Source organism: Chiloscyllium plagiosum, chromosome 24 (genome assembly GCF_004010195.1).
Source record: "Chiloscyllium plagiosum isolate BGI_BamShark_2017 chromosome 24, ASM401019v2, whole genome shotgun sequence".
NCBI lineage: Eukaryota > Metazoa > Chordata > Chondrichthyes > Orectolobiformes > Hemiscylliidae > Chiloscyllium > Chiloscyllium plagiosum.
Window position 1 is genome coordinate 31,843,834 of NC_057733.1, and position 23,585 is coordinate 31,867,418.

Below are 23,585 nucleotides of genomic sequence, written 5' to 3' on the forward strand. Positions count from 1 at the left end.
ACATTTGGCATTTTAATGATCTTTGTACATGAACCCAACTCTCTTCTGACTTCTATTACTTCTCACTTTCACCATTTAAAACAAATTCCCAATCAATCCTTTTTAGATCTAAAGTGGAGGGTCTTAGGCTTACAAATATTGAAATCCATTTGTCACAGTTTTGAACATTTTCTCTACTCACAAAATTGAAATAAGCTATGCATTGACTTACATTACTTATAGTATTGCCCAGCATTATCTAACATGTATTTGGATATGTGGTTTTCTACAACATCATCTCAATTTTAATACTACTCTGTCTCCTGCTACTCACAAGAATCTCTTAACTTTGTAAATACTTTCCACTCAATTCCACAGGTTTCAACTTTTGGCTAAGAGTTGTTATGAAGGACTTTATCAAATGCCTTTTGGAAATGCAAAACATAACATCTAGACTTAGACATTCTCTTGTTACTACTTCAAGTATCTTCTAAAAAAAAAATCGGTCAGGATCACTTGGCATGACCTGAACATTGTAAATCTATGCTCTCTCTCTCTGACCAGTTGAAAAAATGTCATGGCATTCAGTCACTTCATCCTTAATTATGGACACTGGTAGTTTCCTCAAAACTGATTGGTTTTTACTTTCCTCACTTCATTTTCAAATGATTCTACATGTAAGATGCCATCTTTGTATTTTGTCTCATAGCATTATAGAACAAGTTATCAGTAAACATACTGTACTTTTCAAAGCTGATTGGCACCCATGCCAAGATTACTGAGAAAGCAGCACAGTTGATGTTCTTATAGTGGTTGCAAAAAAAAATTCTTAATGATTACTCTCCACTAATTTAGATGTGCAAGAGTATTTCATAGTGGAAGTACCTTAACTGTCCTGACACCATGATAGCAACACGATCACAAAGTGCTTCAGCTTCCTCCATATAGTGTGTTGTCAGGATGGCACCACGTTGTCTATCCTTGAATGCAGCCCGAATTGCTCTCCTGAAACCAAATTAAATTAATTTGTTTTTTGCCATATTTAAAATTAAGGCCACCTATCTTCAGTGTTCACCAAAGCCTTTTGCATACGCTTACAATATTGTGTCAGCCTGAAATTTAGGAAGGAGGATTTTTGGTTTCAGCATGAGAACCTTTTCCTTTAAGAAACCAACACACCAGCAAGACAAGACACTGTTGTTGTACAATTACGTTTTATTCAAACAGCAGGTGTGACTTTTCTGTAAAGTAATTACACCAGCTTCAAACTGAACCTGTGACACCATCCATTTAACATGTAGTTCTCTTTAACAGAGAGATGAAGTTCAAACTACAGTCCTACATAATATCCAAACTTTGCTAATCGTTCTCTGAGTGGTCGGATACAGCACCTTCTCAGGGCAGGAAAAGTCCTGAACAAATGCTTTGTTAATAAAATGCTATGCCGCTTATATTTCACATTTTGACTTCTAGTATACTGAGAATAACTAAATCTTTTTGACATAATCTAATTCAAGCATTCATAGTGACTCTGTAATCTAAGATCTATTATCACAATACTTAGCTTTCATTTAAGCTTTTGTCGTGGTTTGGTATTTAATAAATATGAAACTTGAATATATCTACAACCTTGATGATTTCTCAAAAACTACTGCATTGCTACCAATATAGATATGTATTCATAGATGTGATTTTCCACCTGTTCTATTTTATCTCCAATTGACATGACTTTTACCTTTATCAAAGAGTTTCGCAGAAAGATTTCAATGTGAATGTCAAATTATGTCTTGCCTATGATTTTGTACTCCTGCGTGGCCTAATTCCTGTCCAGTTGGTTGGTATGGTCACATGACAAGCTTGGCTAAACGGGGGTTACCAATCCTGAATTTGAATTTATGTAGCAATCCTTCTGTTGGATTTCCTAATCTTCTTTTGAGAAAAACAGGCAATTTTGACACAACTGGAGTTTCAGCTTATTTGATTTTGATTCATTGTGATTCCACTGTATTTGCCACTTACCACATAAACTGTTTGGATTTAGGATCCATGCCTGTTGATGGCTCATCCAGTAATACAATCTGAGGATTCCCCAACATACACAGTGCAAAGCAAAGCTTCCAAGGAAAACAGCAGAGTTAAACTTGTTGCAAACACTGCTTACCAAATAATTTAGTCACAGCTGATAAAATAAACTAAGTTCATGTTGTCAGGATCTCAAACAGATACAGTAACTATCTAAACAGCCTAACATTTCATACTTATCTGAAGAATATACTGAAAGAAAGAAAATAAAGCATTCTGATGATATCATCCAGCAAAATTATAAGATACCTGTTTAGGCTAAATAGGGGCATTCAATTATCGCAGTAAAGAAGTCAAAATATTTATTTAGAAGATTTAGTGAGATGAGGGAACTCATTTTGCAACTAGTATGAGGTAGTGGCAGGAACTCTCACGATATTTTCAAGAAGATATCCAAGTACTTTGTAGGGACAGGACCTGCAGGGTTACAGATCTAGAGCAGGAAGTTTGGAGTTAGGCAAGCAGCTCTTTATCAATTGGTATGTAATGTTTCTATGACTTCTATACTAAAGATACGGAGAATTGCAAATCCTACAGTCTTGCTCAAAATGAGTGTAAGGGTTGATATTTTAATCAAATTGTTTAGAAATGTTAAGACATACCTCTCGCGCAGATAGCACTGTAATCTGTGGCTGCTAGCTCAGAGGCAGGGACACTACAATTGCACCAAAAGAGCCATTCAAAGGGTGTAAGGATAAATATTTTAGAATAACATGTTCAGGCATGAAATGACACACTTCTGCAGCAAGCAGTACTTGAACCCAAGCTTAGGGTTGTAAAGAGAGATATTTTCTAATCAACCTAATTCAGAGATTTTTAACACACCTTTGAAGCAGGTGGGACTTGAACCTGCACCTTTTCGTTTAGAGGGAAGTGTAGTACCACTACACCACAAGAGCCCAGGGGTATCAAAATAAACTCAGCAGCTAAAGCTCAATCAGTTTAATTGTGGAAAACTATTAGAAAGGACATTAACAGCTATTTGGATAAATATAGATTTTTAAAGAGCAATTTGTAGTTAAGCGATTGATTGAGCTTTATCATTGGTGTAATGTTGTTGGTGTGTTTATGTGAACTTCTAAAAATGTGTTTAGCGGTAGCATGTAACAGGTTAGTCAAAGTTAAATCCCATGAAATGAAGGAACTAGTGGCTGTATAAATATGAAGTTTGCTGAATAGTGGTGAATGTCTTGCTTTCATTCATTGGTTAACATTCAAATCTCAAAGTAGAATAGTATCATTTTCTAGTACTAATGTTTGTCACCTTAGTGTTAATTAAGAGAAGGTCAGATAACCAGCATTCATTGTAACACCAGTAGTAGACTACGGAGTGATGCAGTTATGCGGTCGTCATCTACAGTTCTATTCTGAAAGTGCTCTGTATTTTCTTTGGTTTTAATTGACAATTATAATTAACATAGACGATTACTTATTGTAGGTATGATGCTTTTGAAAAACAAAGCAGATAACCAGATGAATGGATGAGCTGACAGATATATATGCCTCAATATCAGCACACAACATTATACATATGCATAAAACATGGTTCATGAACCCAGTTAAGACACAATAACTTGAGTGGTACATACTTTCCTCTTTATCCCACTGGAGACTTTCTTTGTTGATTTCTGGAGATATTCCTTCAGTTCAAGAGCTTTTACAATGCTGCCAAAAAATACAGATCAGTTTATTTCTAACTTCAAATATTGTGAATAGTAACCTTAAAGTGAAACAAATTTTATGCAAGATTCAATTTCTTTCACAATTTTTCATGTAAAACACAAAATCTGATACAGTGATCAGAATGTTATTAATTTGTTTGAAGACTTCATTTACATTCTCGGATTAGAACTGTTATTTTCTTACCGTTTAATAGCATTTGCTGCATCTTCTCTACTGAGTCCCTTGATGGCAGCATATATCTCCAGATGTTCCTGCACAGTAAGCTTAGGCCAGAGTGGGTTCACCTGTGCACAATAGCCTATACTTTCTACAGAGCTTTCTCTTTGCAAATATTCAGTTGAGTAATCCCCCATCAATACCTATAAAACAACAATTTTAAAAATAAGGGACTTAAGCATATTTCAAAGAGGTCACATGAGCTCAAGTAATGAAACGTCAACAGAATGCATGAATCTGTTAATTGAACAGTTCATACCCAAAAGTTCTGCACTGAGATCAAACTGGCCTAAAACTATATTTGGTGGGATTAATCACTACATTCTTCTGTATCACTTGAGGCTGCATTTATTGGCAATGCCATTGCTAGGTGGAGCTTGCAACTTACACCTCACTGAATGTGACAAAAATAACTCTGTTGTACCAAAATTTGTTCCAAGCAAGAACAAGTAAACCAATACTTTCTTAACATTAAATTTTAAACTAGCAATAAGATTCTGAAAACAGCAACAATTATCATCAGTCTGCAAATCAGCACAACTGCTGCATAATATTGTAACTCAAAAGCTATTTAAACATAGCATTTTCCTGGATCTTACAATTAATTTAAATTTTAATGTTATGTTGACATGATACTACAGATGCAACTGTACGAATGTAGATGGATGACAGTGTCATTTGTGTATTGGGAAAATCCACTGTTCACTTTTTTACTTAGAAAGGATATCAATATAAGTTTAAATTGATGCATTGAATTCACAGCTTAAGCAGTAATTCACTCTACAAAAAAACTAAAGAACCAAAGAATTTACACTAGTTGTGGAGGCAGAACAACCCCAGACGAGTTGGAGGCCTGTGACCAGCTGTTGTGCCACAAGGATCGGTGCTGGGTCCACTGCTTTTGTCATTCATATAAATGGTTTGGATGTGAACATAAGAGGTATGGTTAGTAAGCTTGCAGATGACACCAAAATTGGAGGTATAGTGGTAGGCTACAAAGAAGGCTACCTCAGAGTACAATGGGATCTTGATCAGATGGGGCAATGGGCTGAGTAGTGGCAGATTGAATTTAATTTAGATGAATGTGAGGTGCTGCATTTTGGAAAGACAAATCTGGGCAGGACTTATACACCTAATGGTAAGGTCCTAGGGAGTGTTGCTGAACAAAGAGACCTTGGAGTGCTGGTTCGTAGTTCCTTGAAAATGGAGTCCTGGGTAGATAGGATAATGAAGAAGGCGTTTGGTGTGCTTGCCTTTATTGGTCAGTGCATTGAGTACTGGAATTGGGAGGTCATGCTGAGGCTGTACAAGACATCGGTTAGGCTACTTTTGGAATACTGCATGCAATTCTGGTCTCCTTGCTATAGGAAGGATGTCATGAAACTTGAAAGAGTTCAGAAAAGAATTTTAAGGATGTTGTCAGGGTTGGAGGGTTTGAGCTACAGGGAGAGGCCAAATAGGCTGGGGCTATTTTCCCTGGAGCATTGGAGGCTAAGGGGTGACTTTATAGAGTTCTATAAAATCATGAAGGACATGAGAAGTAGTAGTGGACGCTGGTACAATTTCAACATTTAAAAGGCATCTGGATGGGTATATTAATAGGAAGGGTTTAGAGGGATATGGGCCAAATGCTAGTAAGTGGGACTGAATTTATTTAGAATACTTGGTCGGCAGGGTCAAGTTGGACCGAAGGGTCTGTTTCCGTGCTGTACATCTCTATGACTCTATCTCCTCCTTCCCCTACAGCTCAAAGTTTGAGTTTGTGCAGCAACTGGAGACACACTTGTCAGATAGAGCAAGCTGAAGTGTTCCTCGAAAGACACACTTGAACAGGTGACCACCAAATTTTAACTATAATTAAACTAGGTGTAGATAACTATGTGAAAACAACTCACTAAGAAAGAATAACTATTGAAAGTTTCCACAGACTTGTAAGCATATTTCTTTGCTCATCACCTCAAACAGATAGTTTAGATACAAGAAATTTTAAAACATCTCTGGATAAAAGCTAGTGGGTGGTATTATCATTCAGGATCAATTCCATTCCAGTTTGTCGTCCTATGGTAAGCATTTATTTTCTTAGCTGGTTGTTGGATTATGGTGCAAAATTGAGATCTATTATTTCTCCAATGCTTAAGCCAACAAATCACAAAAATAAATTAGAATTTCTCCAGTAGATGCAATTCACTTAACTTCTCTATCATTTAGTTATAAGCATACCTGGCCAGCTGATGGTTCCAAGTCGCCTGTGAGCACGGAAATAGTAGTGCTTTTTCCAGCACCATTTGGGCCCAATAATCCCAGAACTTCACCTGAAAAAAATGTACAAATCTAGAATCTGAAGCCTTTTGTGCAATGTAAACTTCTACTGCAGTGATTTTCATTTCATTTTGAATACAGTTTGTGTCAGTGCAATGTATTGAGAAGGATGATCAAAGAAATCCTTTTGAATATTCCACCTGCAGTTTGCACAGATTTAAGACTATCAGCAGGTGTTTTAGGTGTTCCTAGTGTACTGTTAAAATGCAAAGATGCCAGAAAGCTGACTATGCTCTTCATGATTATAGTTGGGAAAACCCATCGCTACTTTCAGGAAATGGAACACTTCAGTACTGACATCCAAGATGTGGTTACAGGCTGCAAATGGTGTTGTAACGGAGGTACATAAATGAATGATTGAATTTATTGATATAAAGAATGAAAATTATTGAAGAATTGCCTGATTAATGATTTATCTTACACACATGCTTTACCCAGGTCAACTTTTCATGGTTTTCATTCTTTCTACCGTACATTATGGTTGCCTAAACATTCAGCAATGTGTTTGTGTATCTCCATTGGAACACAACATTGTTATACACTGCAAACTAAAACTTGATGTTCAACACACTTCATCCAGGCTGGTTTTTATCAGTAATTTTTGTTTTCTCTTGTCTAGATCTGATTGTTTGATCCATCATCCCCAGAGATGTATACTCACCTTTTCTTACACAAAAGGAGACATTTTTAGTTGCCACTACATTTTTATTTTTTTGCTTTGAAAAACACTTGCAGACCTGCGGTTTCCCAGTGTAAACTTTACGCAAGTTACTGACCACAATCACCGGTTTCTACAAAATTAAAAACAAGAAAATTAGTTTATATTTCTGTGCATCTAAATGTGCTGTTTACTCAATACTAAAAAGAGACATGAAATCAAAGCATTTTGTCTTGCACACACAAAGGAAAAATAAATATAAATTATTTTCTTTGCTAATGTTAGTTTCTTGCATCTCAGTATGGACGAGTGCAAGACAAAAAGCTTCAAGTTTATGTCTCTGTTTGGTAATGTTTAAGTTCTGTACTACAGAAAACAGCACTTTGGCCAGGGATACATTGCAATAGTTGGGTGTGGAGTTAGCAAACACATGCTTAATGAATTTAACAGCAAATGGGCTGAAGTAAGGGGTAGGTAATAGGCAATGTTACAGAGTTTGAAGTAAGCATTCTTGGTGACATAGGGAATATAGAGCTAGAGGCTTATATCAGGATCACATAGGATTCCAAAGTTTATGAAGTATCTAGTTCAGCCTGAGATATTGACTGGAGAGGTATGGAATCTCTATTCAAGGAACTGGTTTTGTATTCAACATAAGAGGCATTTGTTCTCTCAGTGTTAAACTGAAGGAGAGTTCTGGATTTTGTCAAGCAGCTCAGCAACATGGACAGTTCAGGGGTTGAGATAGCTGGTAGTGTGGTGAAGTTGGGTGTCATCAGTGTATGTATGGGACCAAGTGTGTTTTTTAGATAATGTAATCCAGAGGCAGCATGTAATAGAAATAGGAGGAGGCCAAGGATAAATTCTTCTGGGGTCAGAGAGGCTGTAGCACAGGATTAGCAAGTGAAGTAACAATAAGACATTCTCTAGCTGCAATTGGATCAATTAGAACGAAACCCACCCAGCTGAACAACAGAGAAGTGGCACTAGAGCTGAATGGAGTGATGAACCATGTCAAAGGCTATGCTTGGACAAAGAAGGATAAAGGGGGTCACAATTATTCAGGATACTATTTGTAACTATGATGCAATGACAAAGGCAGAAACCAAATAGACTGCAGTTACATTGCCCCTCTTCTAGCAATGTGATATGTAAAAGTAAACTCTTCCTCTCAAATCTAATCCTAGCTTCTCTAGCTTACTTTAAATATCTTTTTTCAATATTTACTTTGCTGAGATATTTCCAAATTTAAGTCAGCAGTTTGGTAAGGAATGTTGTTATAAATGAGGAGTGAGATTAAATGGCAACTCTTCCAATTAAATCTAGACTTCAATCCAGGTATGATTGGTTAATGAAGAGAGAGTAACAAAGACAAAGATGTTTAGTAGAAGATGGAACTGATGTCAGGAAGGAAATGTGTCATTTAAGAATTATGCCATTTCAGCAGAGTAGATTGGAAGGCATTGAGAGAAAAACCTGATTTTAATTCATTTGTAATTTAAAAGCATATGAGTGTATATCAGTTCAACTGATTAAGAAAGTGACCCTTCTATGCCAATATAACAAATGGTTCTAATAAAGATTTTTAAAAGTGATTTTCAATTATTTAAAACCATAAGATATAGGAACAGAATTAGGCCATTTCACCCATTGAGCCTGCTCCACCATGCAATTAGGGCTGATATGTTTCTCAACTCCTTTCTCCTGCCTTCTCCCCATAAGCCTTGATTCCCCCTGCTAATAAAAAACCTATTTAAAATTAAGACAAATGAACTCAATGATTTGTCCTCCACAGCCTTCTACGGTAATGAATTCCACAGATTCATCACCCTCTGACTGAAGAAACATCTCCGCAGTTATGCCGGGTCATCCTTTTCCTCTGAGGTTATGCCTATGAGTCCTATTCTCTACTACAAATCAAAATATTTTCTCCACATTCAGGCCTCTCAGTATGCTCTAAGTTTCAGTGAAATCTTCCCTCATCCTTCTAAACTCCATCAAGTACCAGACCCAGAGCCATTCATCCCTGTGGTCATTTCTGTAAACCTCGATGAACCCTCTCCAACACCAGCACATCCTTCCTTACATACGGGTCCCAAAACTGCACAAAATATTACAAGTGCAGCTTGACCAGAGCCTTGTACAGACTCAAGTCTGTCCTTATACTCTATCCTCTTGAAATGAATGCTACTGAATCTACATGTTAATCTTAAGAGAATTCTGAAATAGGACTCATAAGTGCTTCAGGTTTCTGAAGCTTTTCCCTATTTTTCCCTACTAAAGTGCATAGCCTCACATTTTCCCACATTATATTCCGTCTGCCACTTCCTTGCCCACTCTCCTAGCCTGTCCAAGTCCTTCTGTAGCCTCTTTACTTCCTCAACACTACCTGTTCCTCCACCTATCCTTGTGTCATCTGCAAACTTAGCAATAATGCCCTCAATTCCTTTGTCCAGATCATTAATGTAGATTGTGAATAGTTGTTGTCCCAACACAGACCACTGCTGAACTTCACTAGTCACAGGCGGTCATCCTGAAAAAGTCACCTTTATTTTATATCTCTGCCTTCTGCCAATCCTCTATCCATGCTAGTATCTTGTCCCTAACACCATGAGCTCTTATCTTAGTAAGCAGCCTCCCATACAGAAACTTGTCAAAGGCCTTGTGGAAATCCAAATACATCTCTTCCACTGACTCTCTTTTGTCTAACTTGCTCGTTATTTCCACAAAGAATTTTAACAGATTTGCCAGGCATGACCTCCTTTGACAAAGCTATTGACAGGTCTATTTAACGAGCAGCGAAATCGACGTTTCGGGCAAAAGCCCTTCATCAGGAATAAAGGCAGTGAGCCTGAAGCGTGGAGAGATAAGCTAGGGGAGGATGGGGGTGGGGAGAAAGTAGCATAGAGTACAATGGGTGAGTGGGGGTGGAGATGAAGGTGATAGGTCAGGGAGGAGAGGGTGGAGTAGATAGGTGGAAAAGGAGCTAGGCAGGTCGGACAAGTCCGGACAAGTCATGGGGACAGTGCTGAGCTGGAAGTTTGAAACTAGGATGAGGTGGGGGAAGGGGAAATGAGGAAGCTGTTGAAGTCCACATTGATGCCCTGGGGTTGAAGTGTTCCGAGGCGGAAGATGAGGCGTTCTTCCTCCAGGCGTCTGGTGGTGAGGGAGTGGTGGTGAAGGATGCCCAGGACCTCCATGTCCTCGGCAGAGTGGGAGGGGGAGTTGAAATGTTGGGCCACGGGGCAGTGTGGTTGATTGGTGCGGGTGTCTCGGAGATGTTCTCTAAAGCGCTCTGCTAGGAGGGGCGCCTATCCACTAAACACTCTCCTCCCTGACCTATCACCTTCATCTCCTCCTCCACTCACCCATTGTACTCTATGCTACTTTCTCCCCACCCCCACCCTCCCCTAGCTTATCTCTCCACGCTTCAGGCTCACTGCCTTTATTCCTGATGAAGGGCTTTTGCCCGAAACGTCGATTTTGCTGCTCATTGGATGCTGCCTGAACTGCTGTGCTCTTCCAGCACCACTGATCCAGAATCTGGTTTCCAGCATCTGCAGTCATTGTTTTTACCAGGTCTATTTAACCATGCACTTCCAAGTATTCTGTAATTTCACTGTTAATAATGGACTCTAAAATCTTACAAATGATTGAGGTCAGGGTAACCAGCCTATAATTTCTCATCTTCTGCCCCCCTCTCTTTTTAAACTCCAGTTACTCACTCTTGATAGACTATATACTGATTAAAACTGCTTATTTTCTTGATTAACATTTTAATGAGATTTTGAGTACAACTTTCATCTGGATCACCAGAAATCCTTGGCCAAGTTATGAAATGAAATGTAACAACTCACACAATTTGTAATTCCATCACCATAATCCAGTAAACTGATTGACAGGTTCAACTTCTTACCTCCTCGCAGCTCTGACACGTCAATGCTTCCCGAACCCTTGCCCTTTCTTCTTTGACATCATCATCCTCATTATCAGGTTCTTCTGTATTTATTTTGAATTTGCTCTTTGAGGGAAAGATTCTGCATCAAATGAGGAAAAAAATGTTGATTTTTATCTTGAACTGGTAATGCATTAACTTGACTTGTAAAAGTGATGAAATTCCAAGTTGGATTATGTTGATGTCATGTAGTTTGGCAGCAGACCGGTTGCTTTTTACCCCCCAGAAATCAACAGTTACACATAATTTGCAAAATGCCATTAGAAATTTAAAAGTCCGTTCTTCTAGATTGTATCTTCAGATCCTCATCCATTTATTTTCTTATTATTGCCAAAGTAGGAATCATTATTCAGTCAAGTTCTGCATTCTATCCTCTCTAGTTCTGCTAATCTCTGGGTCCTCACGACAAAAGCAGAAAATCATAACAACTCCTGCTAAACTACAGTCATTCATCCAGTATCAACAAAGCCCATGATCACTCACCCACATCCAAAACTGCTAAACACCAGGCTAAACATCTCAAACTGGTAGGTCCTTATATTTAAGAAGAATGCAGCCATTTGTTAAAAATGATCACTAAAATTAAATCTAATGAACTGACCAACCTGCAACATTTATCCGCTTGAATTGCTTTTCCTCCATGAATCTTTTCTAGTTGGCGTAGTACAAGCAGCAAAATTATGCATTGAATGTAGGGCTAAAACACAAAACAAATTTGTTTTATTTTTAAATATTTCTTAAATCATGAGTCAAACCATCGGTTTCCTCTTTTTGAATTATTTTACTAATATTATAAAACTCTTTAAAACGTAAGCTTGCAGACAAATAACTATAATTGTAAGTATAGATTTACATTGATAAAGGTTTATGCAAGAGTAAGTTGTGTCTATCAGGTTGGTTCAAGGTGAAATTCAATATTTATCTTTGCGAAGATTTGCCATTAGCTTATCGTACAACCACATAACATTGTCCAAAGATCTCATTAATAATTTCAATTTCCACACACAGTCTCCTCATAGATTTAGTAATTATCCAATGGGCGATACATTTATTCCAATCATATTGTGCATCTACCTTTCCCTATGCTCTTCTGGGTGTCCCAATCAAAAATAGGCAATAAAAATAACTTCTTTATATAGCTTCACATTCACAAGTCAAAACATTTGAAAACCAGAACTCCCAATAACTTCTCATACTTGTAATATATTTGCAGTTTATCTAATTTCCAAGAGGCCCTCTGACCTTCTCCCTCACCTTCATCCACCTATCGCTTTCCCCCAACCCCACCCCCTCCCATTTATCTCTCAGCCACCGGCCCACTAGCCTCATTCCTGATAATGGGCTTTTGCCTAAAACATCGATTCTCCTGCTCCTCGGATGCTGCCTGACCTGCTGTGCTTTCCCAGCAACACACTCTCGACTCTGATCTCCGGCATCTGCAGTCCTCACTTTCTCCACATTTACATCAGACCTGTTTCAGTTCAGCAATTAAAATCTAAACTTACTGAGATTATAGTTATGAGGATGTTCTGTTTCCATTCCAGATATGTCCCTACTGTTAGACTGGGTTCATCCTTATGATCCAGAAAAACCTGTAAAATTAATTGTAAATTGATTATAAGGTTGGCATGCTTTTTAAAAAATATAGAGTATGCAACCAAAAGATTTCTCCAATTTATCGGCATCTTAAAAACCATACATTCAAACAAATGGATATTAAATAGAGCTGTCAGTTATTTGCATGCATAGATAGACAGAAAAGCAGACAAAAAGGCCATTTTATAATCAGTCATTTTGGGCCTCAATGATGTCTTCCCAAATTATACTAGTGTTAATTTTCACAGCAAGCATTTTTGTTTTGTATTCTGCAGACAACCTGTGAACCTTGATATAAATAAGTATTTTGCCACGCAACAATAATTCCATTAAAAAATTTTCTACTAATATTGAAAATAGTAAGATTGGGCCAAATTTTACCAAAAGTCCGTGAAGGCTGAATTTCAGGGGTTTGAGGGTTTCTGTCCATAAGCTGAGAGTTTTCTCACGCAATTTTACACTGACCATCTCGTAATGTGTGGCGTTGCTCTTTAGTTATTTTGCACTCGTCAGTGGCACAGGTACCTGCCACTGCTGAAACTTTCTGGAATTCCCTCCTCCACTGCCACATTTGAACCCAAGCTGTGCATCAGGTTGATCGCGGTCAGCCAGGAATTGCCCTTTTCAGTTTCAGTATGGGAAGAACTGCCCTGAAAATGGCGGACTGATGTAGGTTGGCACCCCAATCTTCTGACAGGGACTTGGAGATCTTGTGGATGGGGTGATGCAGAGTAGGGCTGGCCTATTTCCTCAGGACTGCCAAGGAGATCTCAGCACTAGACCCTGCCAGCCTGGTCTGATGTTGCCACCTGGTTTGTAAATTTATAATAAAAAGTTAGTCTAAGTAATATTAACCAAAGAAAATGCTATTGGGAAACCAGCCTAGTTCATTAATGTTCCTTTGTGAAGGAAATCTGCTGTTACTAATTGGTCTGGCCTATATGTGTCTCCAGACACACAGCAATGCGTTAACTCTCAACTACCCTCTGAAATGGTCTGACAAGCCACTGAGTTTAGATCAGATTAGATTAGATTCCCTACAGTGTGGAAACAGGCCCTTCGGCCCAACAAATCCACACCGACCCTCCGAAAAGCTACCCACCCAGACCCATTCCCCCCTGACTATGGGCAATTTAGCATGGCCAATTCACCTAACCTGCACATCTTTGGACTGTGGGAGGAAACTGAAGCATTATATTAAGCCACTACAGAAAAAGCAAAAAGGACTTGATGGCTTGATTATCTTGGTCACTGCTTCTGAAGGTTGGCCAGCATCTTATGTTTTGGCATCAAAAATAGAAATTGCTAGAAAACTTCAGCAGGTCTGGTAGCATCTGTGGAGAAAAAGCAAAGTTAATGTTCTGAAGAAGGGTCACTGGACCTGAAATGTCAATTCTGCTTCCTCTCCACAGATGCTGCCAGACCTACCGAGTTTTTGCAGCAATTTCTGATTTTGTTTCTGATTTCCAACATTCGCAGTTCTTTGTTTTTCTTATATTTTGGCTATTATTTTGCAATTAAATTGTAAATTCTTTAAAGCTTCTGTAATAAATATCATTCAGTGAGAAATGCTGTTTATATTTAAAATAAAACAATGGATTTGGGTGTTGGGATAAGACTGTATGCATCTACTCAGGGAATTTGGATGTTAAAGATACAGAATAATATGCAAGAGACTTGGGTGCAGGTATAGTGAGGTAGGATTGATTAAGATCAAGCAGGGATTAGATTGAGTCACATTAGAGGAATTATTTTAAGAAATGCGATGATACAGGCCAAGAATCTGAATGCAAACAAAGTCCAAAATGGTCAAAGTGAGGAATAGGTGCCATCTAGGAGTATCAAAGGTATGAACATATGAAATTAAGGAGCAGGAATGGATCAACTTATCCATTCCTGCTCCACATTTCATTATGGCTACAGTATAATAATGGCACACCTAGCCAACCAATAAGAAAAGCAATGGTTGTTCAAAGCTATCAAAAATAATTACAAGAGTGATTTGGTTTGTTTGTCTGTGATGTTATATTATGTGTAGCCTCCCTTTTTAACTTACTTGTCTAATCATGAAACCAGTTTTTAATTAGTTCAGATTTAGTCAATGCGACATTAAGTCAATACCATAGGTTATTTAGAAGAGTGATTTTCGTAAATCACAACTTTTTCCCTATAACTGCACATTGCTTTTGTGGTGAGAGTAAAGATAGATGAAAAATTAAATAATTACGTATTATTCATTCAGTGAGATCAACAGTTATATAAAAAAGAAATAATTCTACCTTGGCTGTGTAATACAAGCATCCTGTAATCACATATGGTGGAATAAAAAGTGACAAAGCGCCATGCAGCATATTGGCAGCTGTTTCCTTTAGTATTAACCGGACCAAAAATATGAGACTGATTGAAATTATATTGATCTACAAAAAAAATGCAAATTCATACAGTTACCTTGGGTGAAAATAATTGGCATACAGATCTTTGATACTTAAACATGCTTGAATGTTCAGTGAGCCAAAGGTCAATATAAATAATTTTTTGACCCAAATTAAGAGTTACAAGAATTATTTTGTTAAAGTAAATGAACAATGTAAATATCATGCTCATCATTGTTTATGTTTCAGTTCACTTGCTTTAACTTACAATAACTGAAGAGATCAGAAAAAAGTCCCGAGAAGTCTGCATTCGATCAAATCTGAAGGAATAGGCGTAGGAGAACAGCGTCATTGCTGGGGCCCAGCCAATAAGACATAGCATCTGCAGAAAAAGAGAGAAAGTGAAGAAGGAACAATATATATCCTCTTAATGTCACCTACTGAGTATTATTAATCTACATAGCTGTCCATCTCTTTAAAGCCATTTCTTTCTGAATATATTTAATTTATTCCAGAGTGAAGCACCTGAAGATGGTTGAGCCTATGAATTCCTGCAGCAATATCCTGGGACTGTTGTTTGGCTTCCAAAACAATAACTGTGTTCGTTTTTGCTAGGTATGACTTGAGCTGAATTTGATTTTATTCGGGCTCCTTGATCACACTTGGTGAAATCCTGCCAAGATGATGAAAGCTATCATTATCACCTCACCTCTGGAACTGAACTCTTTTGTGTATATTTGGCTGAAGACTGTAGTGAAATTGGGGTTAACGGGCCTGGGCAGAACCTATCCATCCATGAGTTAGTGGTATATTGCTAAATAAGAGTCACTTAACTGCAGTGTTAGTGAGATCTTTCATTACTTTGCTGAGGAAGTGCAAAGTCTTTTGAAGAAGTGACGAAAATGATTGATGAGGGTGGGGCAGTTGTCTACATGGACTTTACGAAAGCATTTGACAAAGTCGCTTATGGTTGGCAATTAAGTCACATGGGGTCCACGGTGAGTTAAGTTGGATACAAAATTAGCTTGTCATAGAAGACAAAGTGTTAAAGAATAAAGTGGTAAAGGAGGAATATGGCATGCTTGCTTTCATCGTTCAGGGTTTAAAGTATAAAAGTTGGCAAGTCATGTTGCAGCTGTATAAAATTTTAGTTATGTCACATTTGGAAGGATGTGTAGGCTTTGAAGGAGTTGCAAAAGAGGTTTACTAGGATGTTGCCTGGATTGGATAGGATTAGCTAAGGAGAAGTTAGACAACCTTAGATTGTTTTCACTAGAATGTTGGAGGCTGAGGGATGAGCTGATAGATGTCTACAAAATTCTGCAAGATATGGATAGGGTGATTAGTTGGAGTCTTTCTCCCAAGTGGAAATGACAAATAATTAGGAGCATCAATTTAAGGGTAAGAGGGGGAAACGTTTAAAGGAAATGTGCGAAGGTGTTAGGTGTCTGGAATGTGCTGTCAGGAGAGGTGGTAGAAACAGATACACTGGCAACCTGTAAGAGGCATTTAAACAAACACGTGAACAGGCAGGAAATAGAGGGATCCTGACCATGAGATTAGATTAGATTAGATTAGATTAGATTACTTACAGTGTGGAAACAGGCCCTTCGGCCCAACAAGTCCACACCGACCCGCCGAAGCGTAACCCACCCATACCCCTACATTTACCCCTTTACCTAACACTACGGGCAATTTAGCATGGCCAATTCACCTGACTTGCACATCTTTGGAGTGTGGGAGGAAACCGGAGCACCCGGAGGAAACCCACGCAGACACGGGGAGAACGTGCAAACTCCACACAGTCAGTCGCCTGAGGCGGGAAATGAACCCGGGTCTCTGGCGCTGCGAGGCAGCAGTGCTAACCACTGTGCCACCGTGCCGCCCACAAATGGCATCATGGTCGACACAGACACAGTGGACTGAAGTGCTGTACTTTTCTATGTTCTATGAACTATCTACAATAGATATCCTGAAAGAAATGACTGACCATAGATAAAGTTTTCAAAATCTAAGTATGTAATTCCTATGTGCTACCATCACAGAGTTCCAGGATAATTATCAATGCTACAACTTTTTAATATTATTCATACAATGCAAAGAATACTATTTCTTGAGGAAACTAGAGGGGAGGGTGGTCCTTCTCAAGTGGCTTGTTAACTTGTAAAGAAAGTAATAAGTGTTAATCACAAATGACCAACTCAAAACTCATCCTCCTCTGGCATTAGGCAGAAAAAGACTGCCTGCCCAGATAAATTAAATGGAAAAGCTGTGACATAATAAGTCAGTCAGGATCCTCATGCCACCTTCATAATGTTGGAGACCAAGAGAAGTGACATAACTTTTTCTTCCAATAAGGACCAGCTGGTGTGTGTATTGCTTATGCACACACAAGAATATTGTGGGCCTCCATGCCTACATTCCAATTGCAGGCATGCCCATCCAATGTCCTATCCCTTCTCTTCTATTTTATGTTTCCTTACCTTGCTAGAGCCTTGCCTTTGCCACCCCACAAAGTGACACTGTCTCTATTCACCACTACCTCTACTGATATTGACTCAAACCACTGAATAATGCTGAAGCATGTTTTTAAATCCCTAGGACCTCTCATTCCAGATGCCCAGACATTTCACCACTTGTTTCAGCTTCCCCGACGTACCCTGAATTAAAAGCAGCCAGGACAGTAGGACTAGACGTGTTAGGCCAAAGGAGGTGAAGAAACTAGGTTCTCTCTCCTGAAGTATATTATTGAATTAAGTAGTTTATTAACAATTTGACAGATTTTGTTGTAATTTTTGATTAATTTCAATTACTCAACAATTCAACTTTGTTGTACAAAAATGACAGAATTATTAACAACTTTAATATTTTAATACTTTTACTTTAAAAACTATGAATTCAAACTGTACCATCTATTGTACGTTTAATGGATACTTCATGTCCATCTCAAAACATTTCACGTTACTTTTCATCCTATTAGCATCAGTCTGCCTGCTGCCCCACTGTGGTCAGGTAACTTGTATTAAACTATTCCATTCACTGTCAATGTAAATGTTATGGAATCCCAAATTATAAATGATTTTCTGCCTCACCTACTTCTCCTCACTGAAAATTCTCAACTCACTATTTAGTAGATATTGGAGTCTAATCTAGTCAGTTGAAATTGCTCACTTCAAATTAGTTCCTGGTACAATTTAGGATGGCACAGTGGCTCACTGGTTAGCCCTGTTGTCTCACAGCACCAGGGACCTGGGTATGATTCCAATCTTGGGCAATTGTCTGTGTGGAGTTTGCACATTCTCCTCATGTCTGCGTCGGTTTCCTTTGGGTGCTCTGGTTTCCTCCCACAATCCAAAGATGTGCAGGTTAGGTGCACATTGCCATGCTAAATTGCCCATAGTCTCCAGGGAAGTGCAGGCTAGGTGGATTAGCCATGGGAAATGCAGGATTACAGGGACAGGGAGAAGAATGGGTAAGGGTGGAACGCTGTTCAGAGGGTCAGTGTTGACTCGGTGGGCAGTACGGCCTGCTTCCACACTGTAGGGATTCAATTCTATGAAACATAATCACACTGCAAACCTATACCATTTAAACATTTTGGGCAAAAGTAGCTTATTTACAATATATCAGTGTACAAAGAAAACAATTTGCATTACTTTGTAACATATCCAGTAAATTGTGTTAATATTATTTTCAAAAGCTAAATAATGTTAATGTTTTTACTTACCATTGAAATTACAGCACCAGTATGAAGCAAAGATGTGGAATTAAATGCAATCACACAGCCAAGCATGATTACAACTATGCCAAAATAAACTGGAATATCCACCAAAGCATAACCACACCAGTATGCAGAAGGAAAGAGGCCAGAAAGCCGAAGTTGGGAGCGAGATTTAATCTGTAAACAGATAAATTATAGAACTTTACAATTTTATTTATCCACGTAAATTAAATTAAAGTTGCCAATAAACAAGTCTATACTGAAAAATAATCATTAAAATTATTCAGCTGCGACCAATGATTTGAATTTTGTCCTTTTTTAGTGTTGCTATCTCTTTTTTTCTACCCCAACACTTACTGCACAAGTTAAAACACTGCAGATGATGGAAATCTAAAATAAAAACAGAAAAGTACTGGAATTCATCAGCTGCTCTGGTAGTATATGTGAAGAGAAAGGGAGAGAACATTTCAGATCATGAACTTTCAACAAATTTGGAAAACCTAGACATTTAGTAGCTTTTACGGAGATGAAATGGAGGAGTAAGAACAAAATGGGAATATCTAGACTTGGACAGAAGACATAAGATTCCAAAAGTTGATGGGTTAGAGCCAAAAAGAGTTATAATGGGGCAAGTAAAGAAGCAAAAGGTGAGTTCAAAGAGTTATGAAATGTAGAACAATGAAAAATCTCTTTTCCAAAAGCAAAAAGCAGAAACAAAAAACATGATTAAGGCCAAGGCATGCCAAGAAAAGGAAACAAAATGTGGGTGCAAAATTTAGGGTGTGAAATTGCTGAACTTAATGTTGTGTCCAGAAGGTTGGAAGATGCTTAAATGAAATATGAGGTACTGTTTCTTGGTCCTGCAAATATGCCTTGGCTTTTCCAATATTTCTAAAAGTCAGCGGTTGGTGGACTGATACATGAGTAATATTTTTTGAGAGGTTGAAACCCACCTTCTCGCATTGTCTCGTTACCTGTTTATGGCTGTATAACAGCTGATCAAGTTTGCCAAGCCAGAGATTGTTATTGCCAACTCCAGCCCAAAACTAGTCCAAAAGGAGACAAATTATTGTGATTGACCTTTTATTCAAAATTATGTAAAATCTTGTCTTTTATTGTCTCTGTATAAACATAGTACATTGTACTGAGCTGGCTTGAAATTTACAAGGCGGAATATTTTTGCTAGTTTCAGAGCAAACGTTCAGATAGATCATGAGAAGGGAGAGTCCCTTTTGTCAGTTTTCACTCATGGATTTTACAACTTAATTTTCCACTTTTGGCCACATGTCAGGCTTTCCTCAATGCATTTTTTATTTGGACATCTGCCTAAGCTGTATAGACGGCTTCCTCCAATGTCTGTCTGCCTACCCTCATGAGGACAAACTAAAATATTTTGTCATTAATGAAATCAGATCTTTACCTCACGATCTCGTGAATTATCCATGGTGTAGCATCCTGGCAAGGCTGCTGATAACAACCCCAAAACTGCCAAAGCCATATAAACCTTTTCCTTAAAATCAGCATCTGTGATTGTCTGAAACAGATGTGAGAAAACATTCATTTTCATTTTTATTTGTGTGTGTGCAGCACTTTAATATTTATATCTAAAAATGTACAAATAAGTGATTGCTTAAAGAGATACTACTGTAAGAAACCTGAAGCTGTAATGTTAACCCAGAATTAAGAATCAAAGAACTTCTTGGGGGAGGTGTGATCATTCGATATTAGATGATTGATATAGCACATTAAGCACTAGGCCTCTGTCAGAGACAACAAGCAAAGGGAATCTGAAAAGTGTAAGAAGAAAATCCGCAAGAGTGAAAAAAGATGAAAAGGACAAAACGAAAAGGAGAGAGAATGTGAGCTCGACAGAGAGAGAGAGAGAAAGAGAGAGAGAGAATGAAAGAATAAGTTACATTTTTGACCTACAAATAACATGACAGAAAATCAACTGATAACATTTTTATAGTATTGATTGGCTGTAAACTTAAAGTGTAAGACATGATACACTTGATTGGAACTGTGATAACGTTGTGCTCACAACAATGAATGAGTTCATACATCTTGTACAATTGTACATATATTGACTGTTTCACATATGGCATAGGGAAACTATTATGATAAATTCAAACAGTAGTTTCTAAATTATCCAAAGCAATTCAGTACATTTTCAAATCCACTGCACTGATAAAAAAAAGTAATTTACATTTTAAGTGAACAGACATTTTTAGTGAAGAACAGACAGCCTACAGAAGCAGAAAGACTAGCAACTAGTCTTAATCAGACAGTCTTATGCAGTTGAGGCTTCAGAAGGACATTCTTAAAAAAAGTCATTCAGTTTAAGTTAAAACAGAATAAATATCCTGATGCGGGCAATGGTGATCTTCTTTAATTCTGAGATATCCTAAATTAATCTAGTCCCATTTGCCAGCACTTGGCCCATAGCCCTCTAAACCCTTCCTATTCATATACCCATCCAGATGCCTTTTAATTGTTGTAATTGTACCAGCCTCCACCACTTCCTCTGGCAGCTCATTCCATACGCGTGAAAAAGTTGCCCATTAGGTCCCTTTGAAATTTTTCCCTCTCACCCTAAACCTATGCCTCTAGTTCTGGACTGTCCCACCCAGGGAAAAGACCTTGTCTATTTACTCTATCCATGCCCCTCATAACTTTATAAACCTCCAAGGTCACCCATCAGCCTCTGACACTTCAGGGAAAATATCCCAGCCTGTTCAGCCTCTCCCTATAGCTCAAATCCTCCAAACCTGGCAAAATCCTTGTAAATCTTTTCTGAACCCTTTCAAATTTCACAACATCCTTCCGATAGTACAGAAACCAGATTTGTAAGCAGTATCCCAAAAGTTGTCGTACTAATGCTCTGTACAGCCGCAATATGACCTCCCAACCCGTATACTTAATGCACTGACGAATGAAGGCAAGCATACCAAATGCCTTCTTTGCTTTCCTATCTACGTGAGACTCCACTTTCAAGGAACTACGAACCTGCACTCCTAAAGGTCTTTCTGTTCAGCAACACTCCCCAGGAACTTTCCATTAAATGTATAAGTCCTGCTCTGATTTGCCTTTTCAAAATTCAGCACCTCACCTTTATCTAAATTAATCTCCATCTGCCACTCCTTGGCCCATTGGCTCATCTGATCAAGATCCCGTTGTACTCCGAGGTAATCTTCTTCACTGTCCACTGCACCTCCAATTTTGATGTCATTTGGAAACTTAGTAACTGTACCTCCTGTGTTCACATCCAAATCATTTATATAAAATGATGAAAAGTAATGGACTCAGCACGGATCCTTGTGGGATACTGTTGGTCACAATCTGCATTCTAAAAATCAACCCTTCACCACCACCATTGGTCTTCAACCTTCAAGTCAGTTCTGTATCCAAACTGGCTCGTCCTCCAGGTATTCCATGTTTTCTAACCTTGCGAACTACTCCACCATGAGGAACCTTGTCAAATGCTTTACTGATGTCCATACAGATCACATCTACTGCTCTGCCCTCATCTATCTTCTTCGTCACTTCTTCAAAAACTCTATTAAGTTAGTGAGACACAATTTCCCATGCACAAAGACGTGTTGTTATCCCTAATCAGTCCTTGCCTTTCCAAATACATGTAAATCCTGTCCCTCAGGATTCCCTCCAACAATTTGCCCACCACTGATGTCAGGCTCACCAGTCTATATTTCCCTGGCTTTTCCTTACCACCTTTCTTAAATAGTGGCACTATGTTAGCCAAAATCCAGTCTTCCGGCACTTATCAATGATCTAAATATCTCAGCAAGGGGCTCCAGCAATCACTTCCCTAGCTTCCCACAGAGCTCTCGGGTACACCTGATTAGGTCCCAGAGATTTATCCATCTGCATGCATTTTAAGAATCCAGCACACCTCCTCTGTAATACGGACATTCTTCAAGATGTCGCTATTTTTTTTCCCCATTTTCTCTAGCTTCCATTCCTTCTCCACAGTAAACACTGATGCAAAATACTCATTTAGTATCTGCCACACGTAAACGGCCTTGCTGATCTTTAAGGGGCCCCATTCTCTCCTTTGTTACTCTTTTGTCTTTAATGTATTTGCAGAATCTCTTTGGATTTACCTTAACCCTATTTGCCAAAGCTATCTCATGTCCCCTTTTTGTCCTCCAGATTTTCCTCTTAAGTAAATTCCTACTGCCTTTGTACTCTTCTAAGGATTCACTCAATCTCAACTGTCTATACTTGACATATGCTTCCTTCTTTCTCTTGACCAAATCCTCAATTCCTCTTGTAATCCAACATTCCCAGTCTTGCCCTTCACCCTAACAAGAATATACTGTCTCTAGATTCTAGTTATCTCATTTCTGAAGGCTTCCCATTTTTAAGCTGTCCCTTTACCTGCAAACATCTGCTCCCAATCAACTTTTGAAAGTTCTTGTCTAATATTGCCAAAATTGCCTTCTTCCAATTTAGAACTTTAACTTTTAGATCTGGTCTATCCTTTTCCATCACTATTTTAATAGAATAATGGTCACTGGCCCGAAAGTGCTCCCCCACTGACGCCTGAGTCACCTGGACTGCCTTATTTTCCAAGAGCAGGTCAAGTTTTGAACTTTCTCTTGTAGGTACATCCACATACTGAATCAGAAAACGTTCTTGTACACACGGGGATCTCCTTACAATTTTTTTTCTCCATTTCCCGCAGGCTACTGGGGGCTCTATAGTACAGTCCCAATAAGGTGGTCATCCTTTTCTTATTTCTCAGTTCTACCCAGATAACGACCCTGGATGTACTCCCAGGAATATCTTCCCTAAGCACAGCCATGATGTTATCCCTAATGAAAAAGACACTGCCTTTTTTTTCTTGTCCCCCTTTCTATCCTTCCCATAGCATCTATACCCTGGAACATTAAGCTGCTAGTCCCGGCCATCCCAGAGCCACGACTCTATAATTGCTATGTAATCCTCACCATGCCGAGTTCATCTGTCTTACCTACTCGGCCT

At 38.5% G+C, this 23,585-nt stretch overlaps 1 protein-coding gene and 1 long non-coding RNA gene across 7 annotated transcripts in view; one reads left to right on the forward strand and one right to left on the reverse strand.

Annotated features, from left to right (window-relative positions):
- Positions 1 to 898: 898 nt before the first annotated feature.
- Positions 899 to 23,585, reverse strand: part of abca5 (ATP-binding cassette, sub-family A (ABC1), member 5) — an 83,427-nt gene continuing 60,740 nt past the window's right edge. The window contains exons 22-33 of one of the 2 annotated variants that reach the window (XM_043714725.1): positions 20,002 to 20,115; positions 18,588 to 18,758; positions 15,129 to 15,242; positions 14,768 to 14,905; positions 12,398 to 12,484; positions 11,498 to 11,589; positions 10,854 to 10,974; positions 6,941 to 7,070; positions 6,181 to 6,272; positions 3,928 to 4,103; positions 3,651 to 3,726; positions 899 to 984 (exon numbers count right to left, since the gene is read on the reverse strand). In XM_043714725.1, coding sequence (XP_043570660.1) covers positions 955 to 984; positions 3,651 to 3,726; positions 3,928 to 4,103; positions 6,181 to 6,272; positions 6,941 to 7,070; positions 10,854 to 10,974; positions 11,498 to 11,589; positions 12,398 to 12,484; positions 14,768 to 14,905; positions 15,129 to 15,242; positions 18,588 to 18,758; positions 20,002 to 20,115 — 1,341 coding nt within the window. In that variant the 3' untranslated portion in view covers positions 899 to 954. Of the gene's footprint in view, positions 985 to 3,650; positions 3,727 to 3,927; positions 4,104 to 6,180; positions 6,273 to 6,940; positions 7,071 to 10,853; positions 10,975 to 11,497; positions 11,590 to 12,397; positions 12,485 to 13,213; positions 13,298 to 14,767; positions 14,906 to 15,128; positions 15,243 to 18,587; positions 18,759 to 20,001; positions 20,116 to 23,585 lie in introns of those variants that run through there. The other variant, XM_043714726.1, reaches the window with a different exon arrangement.
- On the forward strand, positions 5,522 to 18,728 carry LOC122562142. 5 transcript variants are annotated; one of them, XR_006315239.1, is made up of 4 exons: positions 5,522 to 5,793; positions 6,528 to 6,620; positions 15,110 to 15,475; positions 18,602 to 18,728. It is a non-coding gene; the product is annotated as an uncharacterized LOC122562142 (long non-coding RNA). The 5 variants fall into 5 exon arrangements; XR_006315240.1 differs by lacking the exon at positions 6,528 to 6,620; XR_006315238.1 differs by lacking the exon at positions 5,522 to 5,793 and having other exon boundaries at positions 5,812 to 6,620.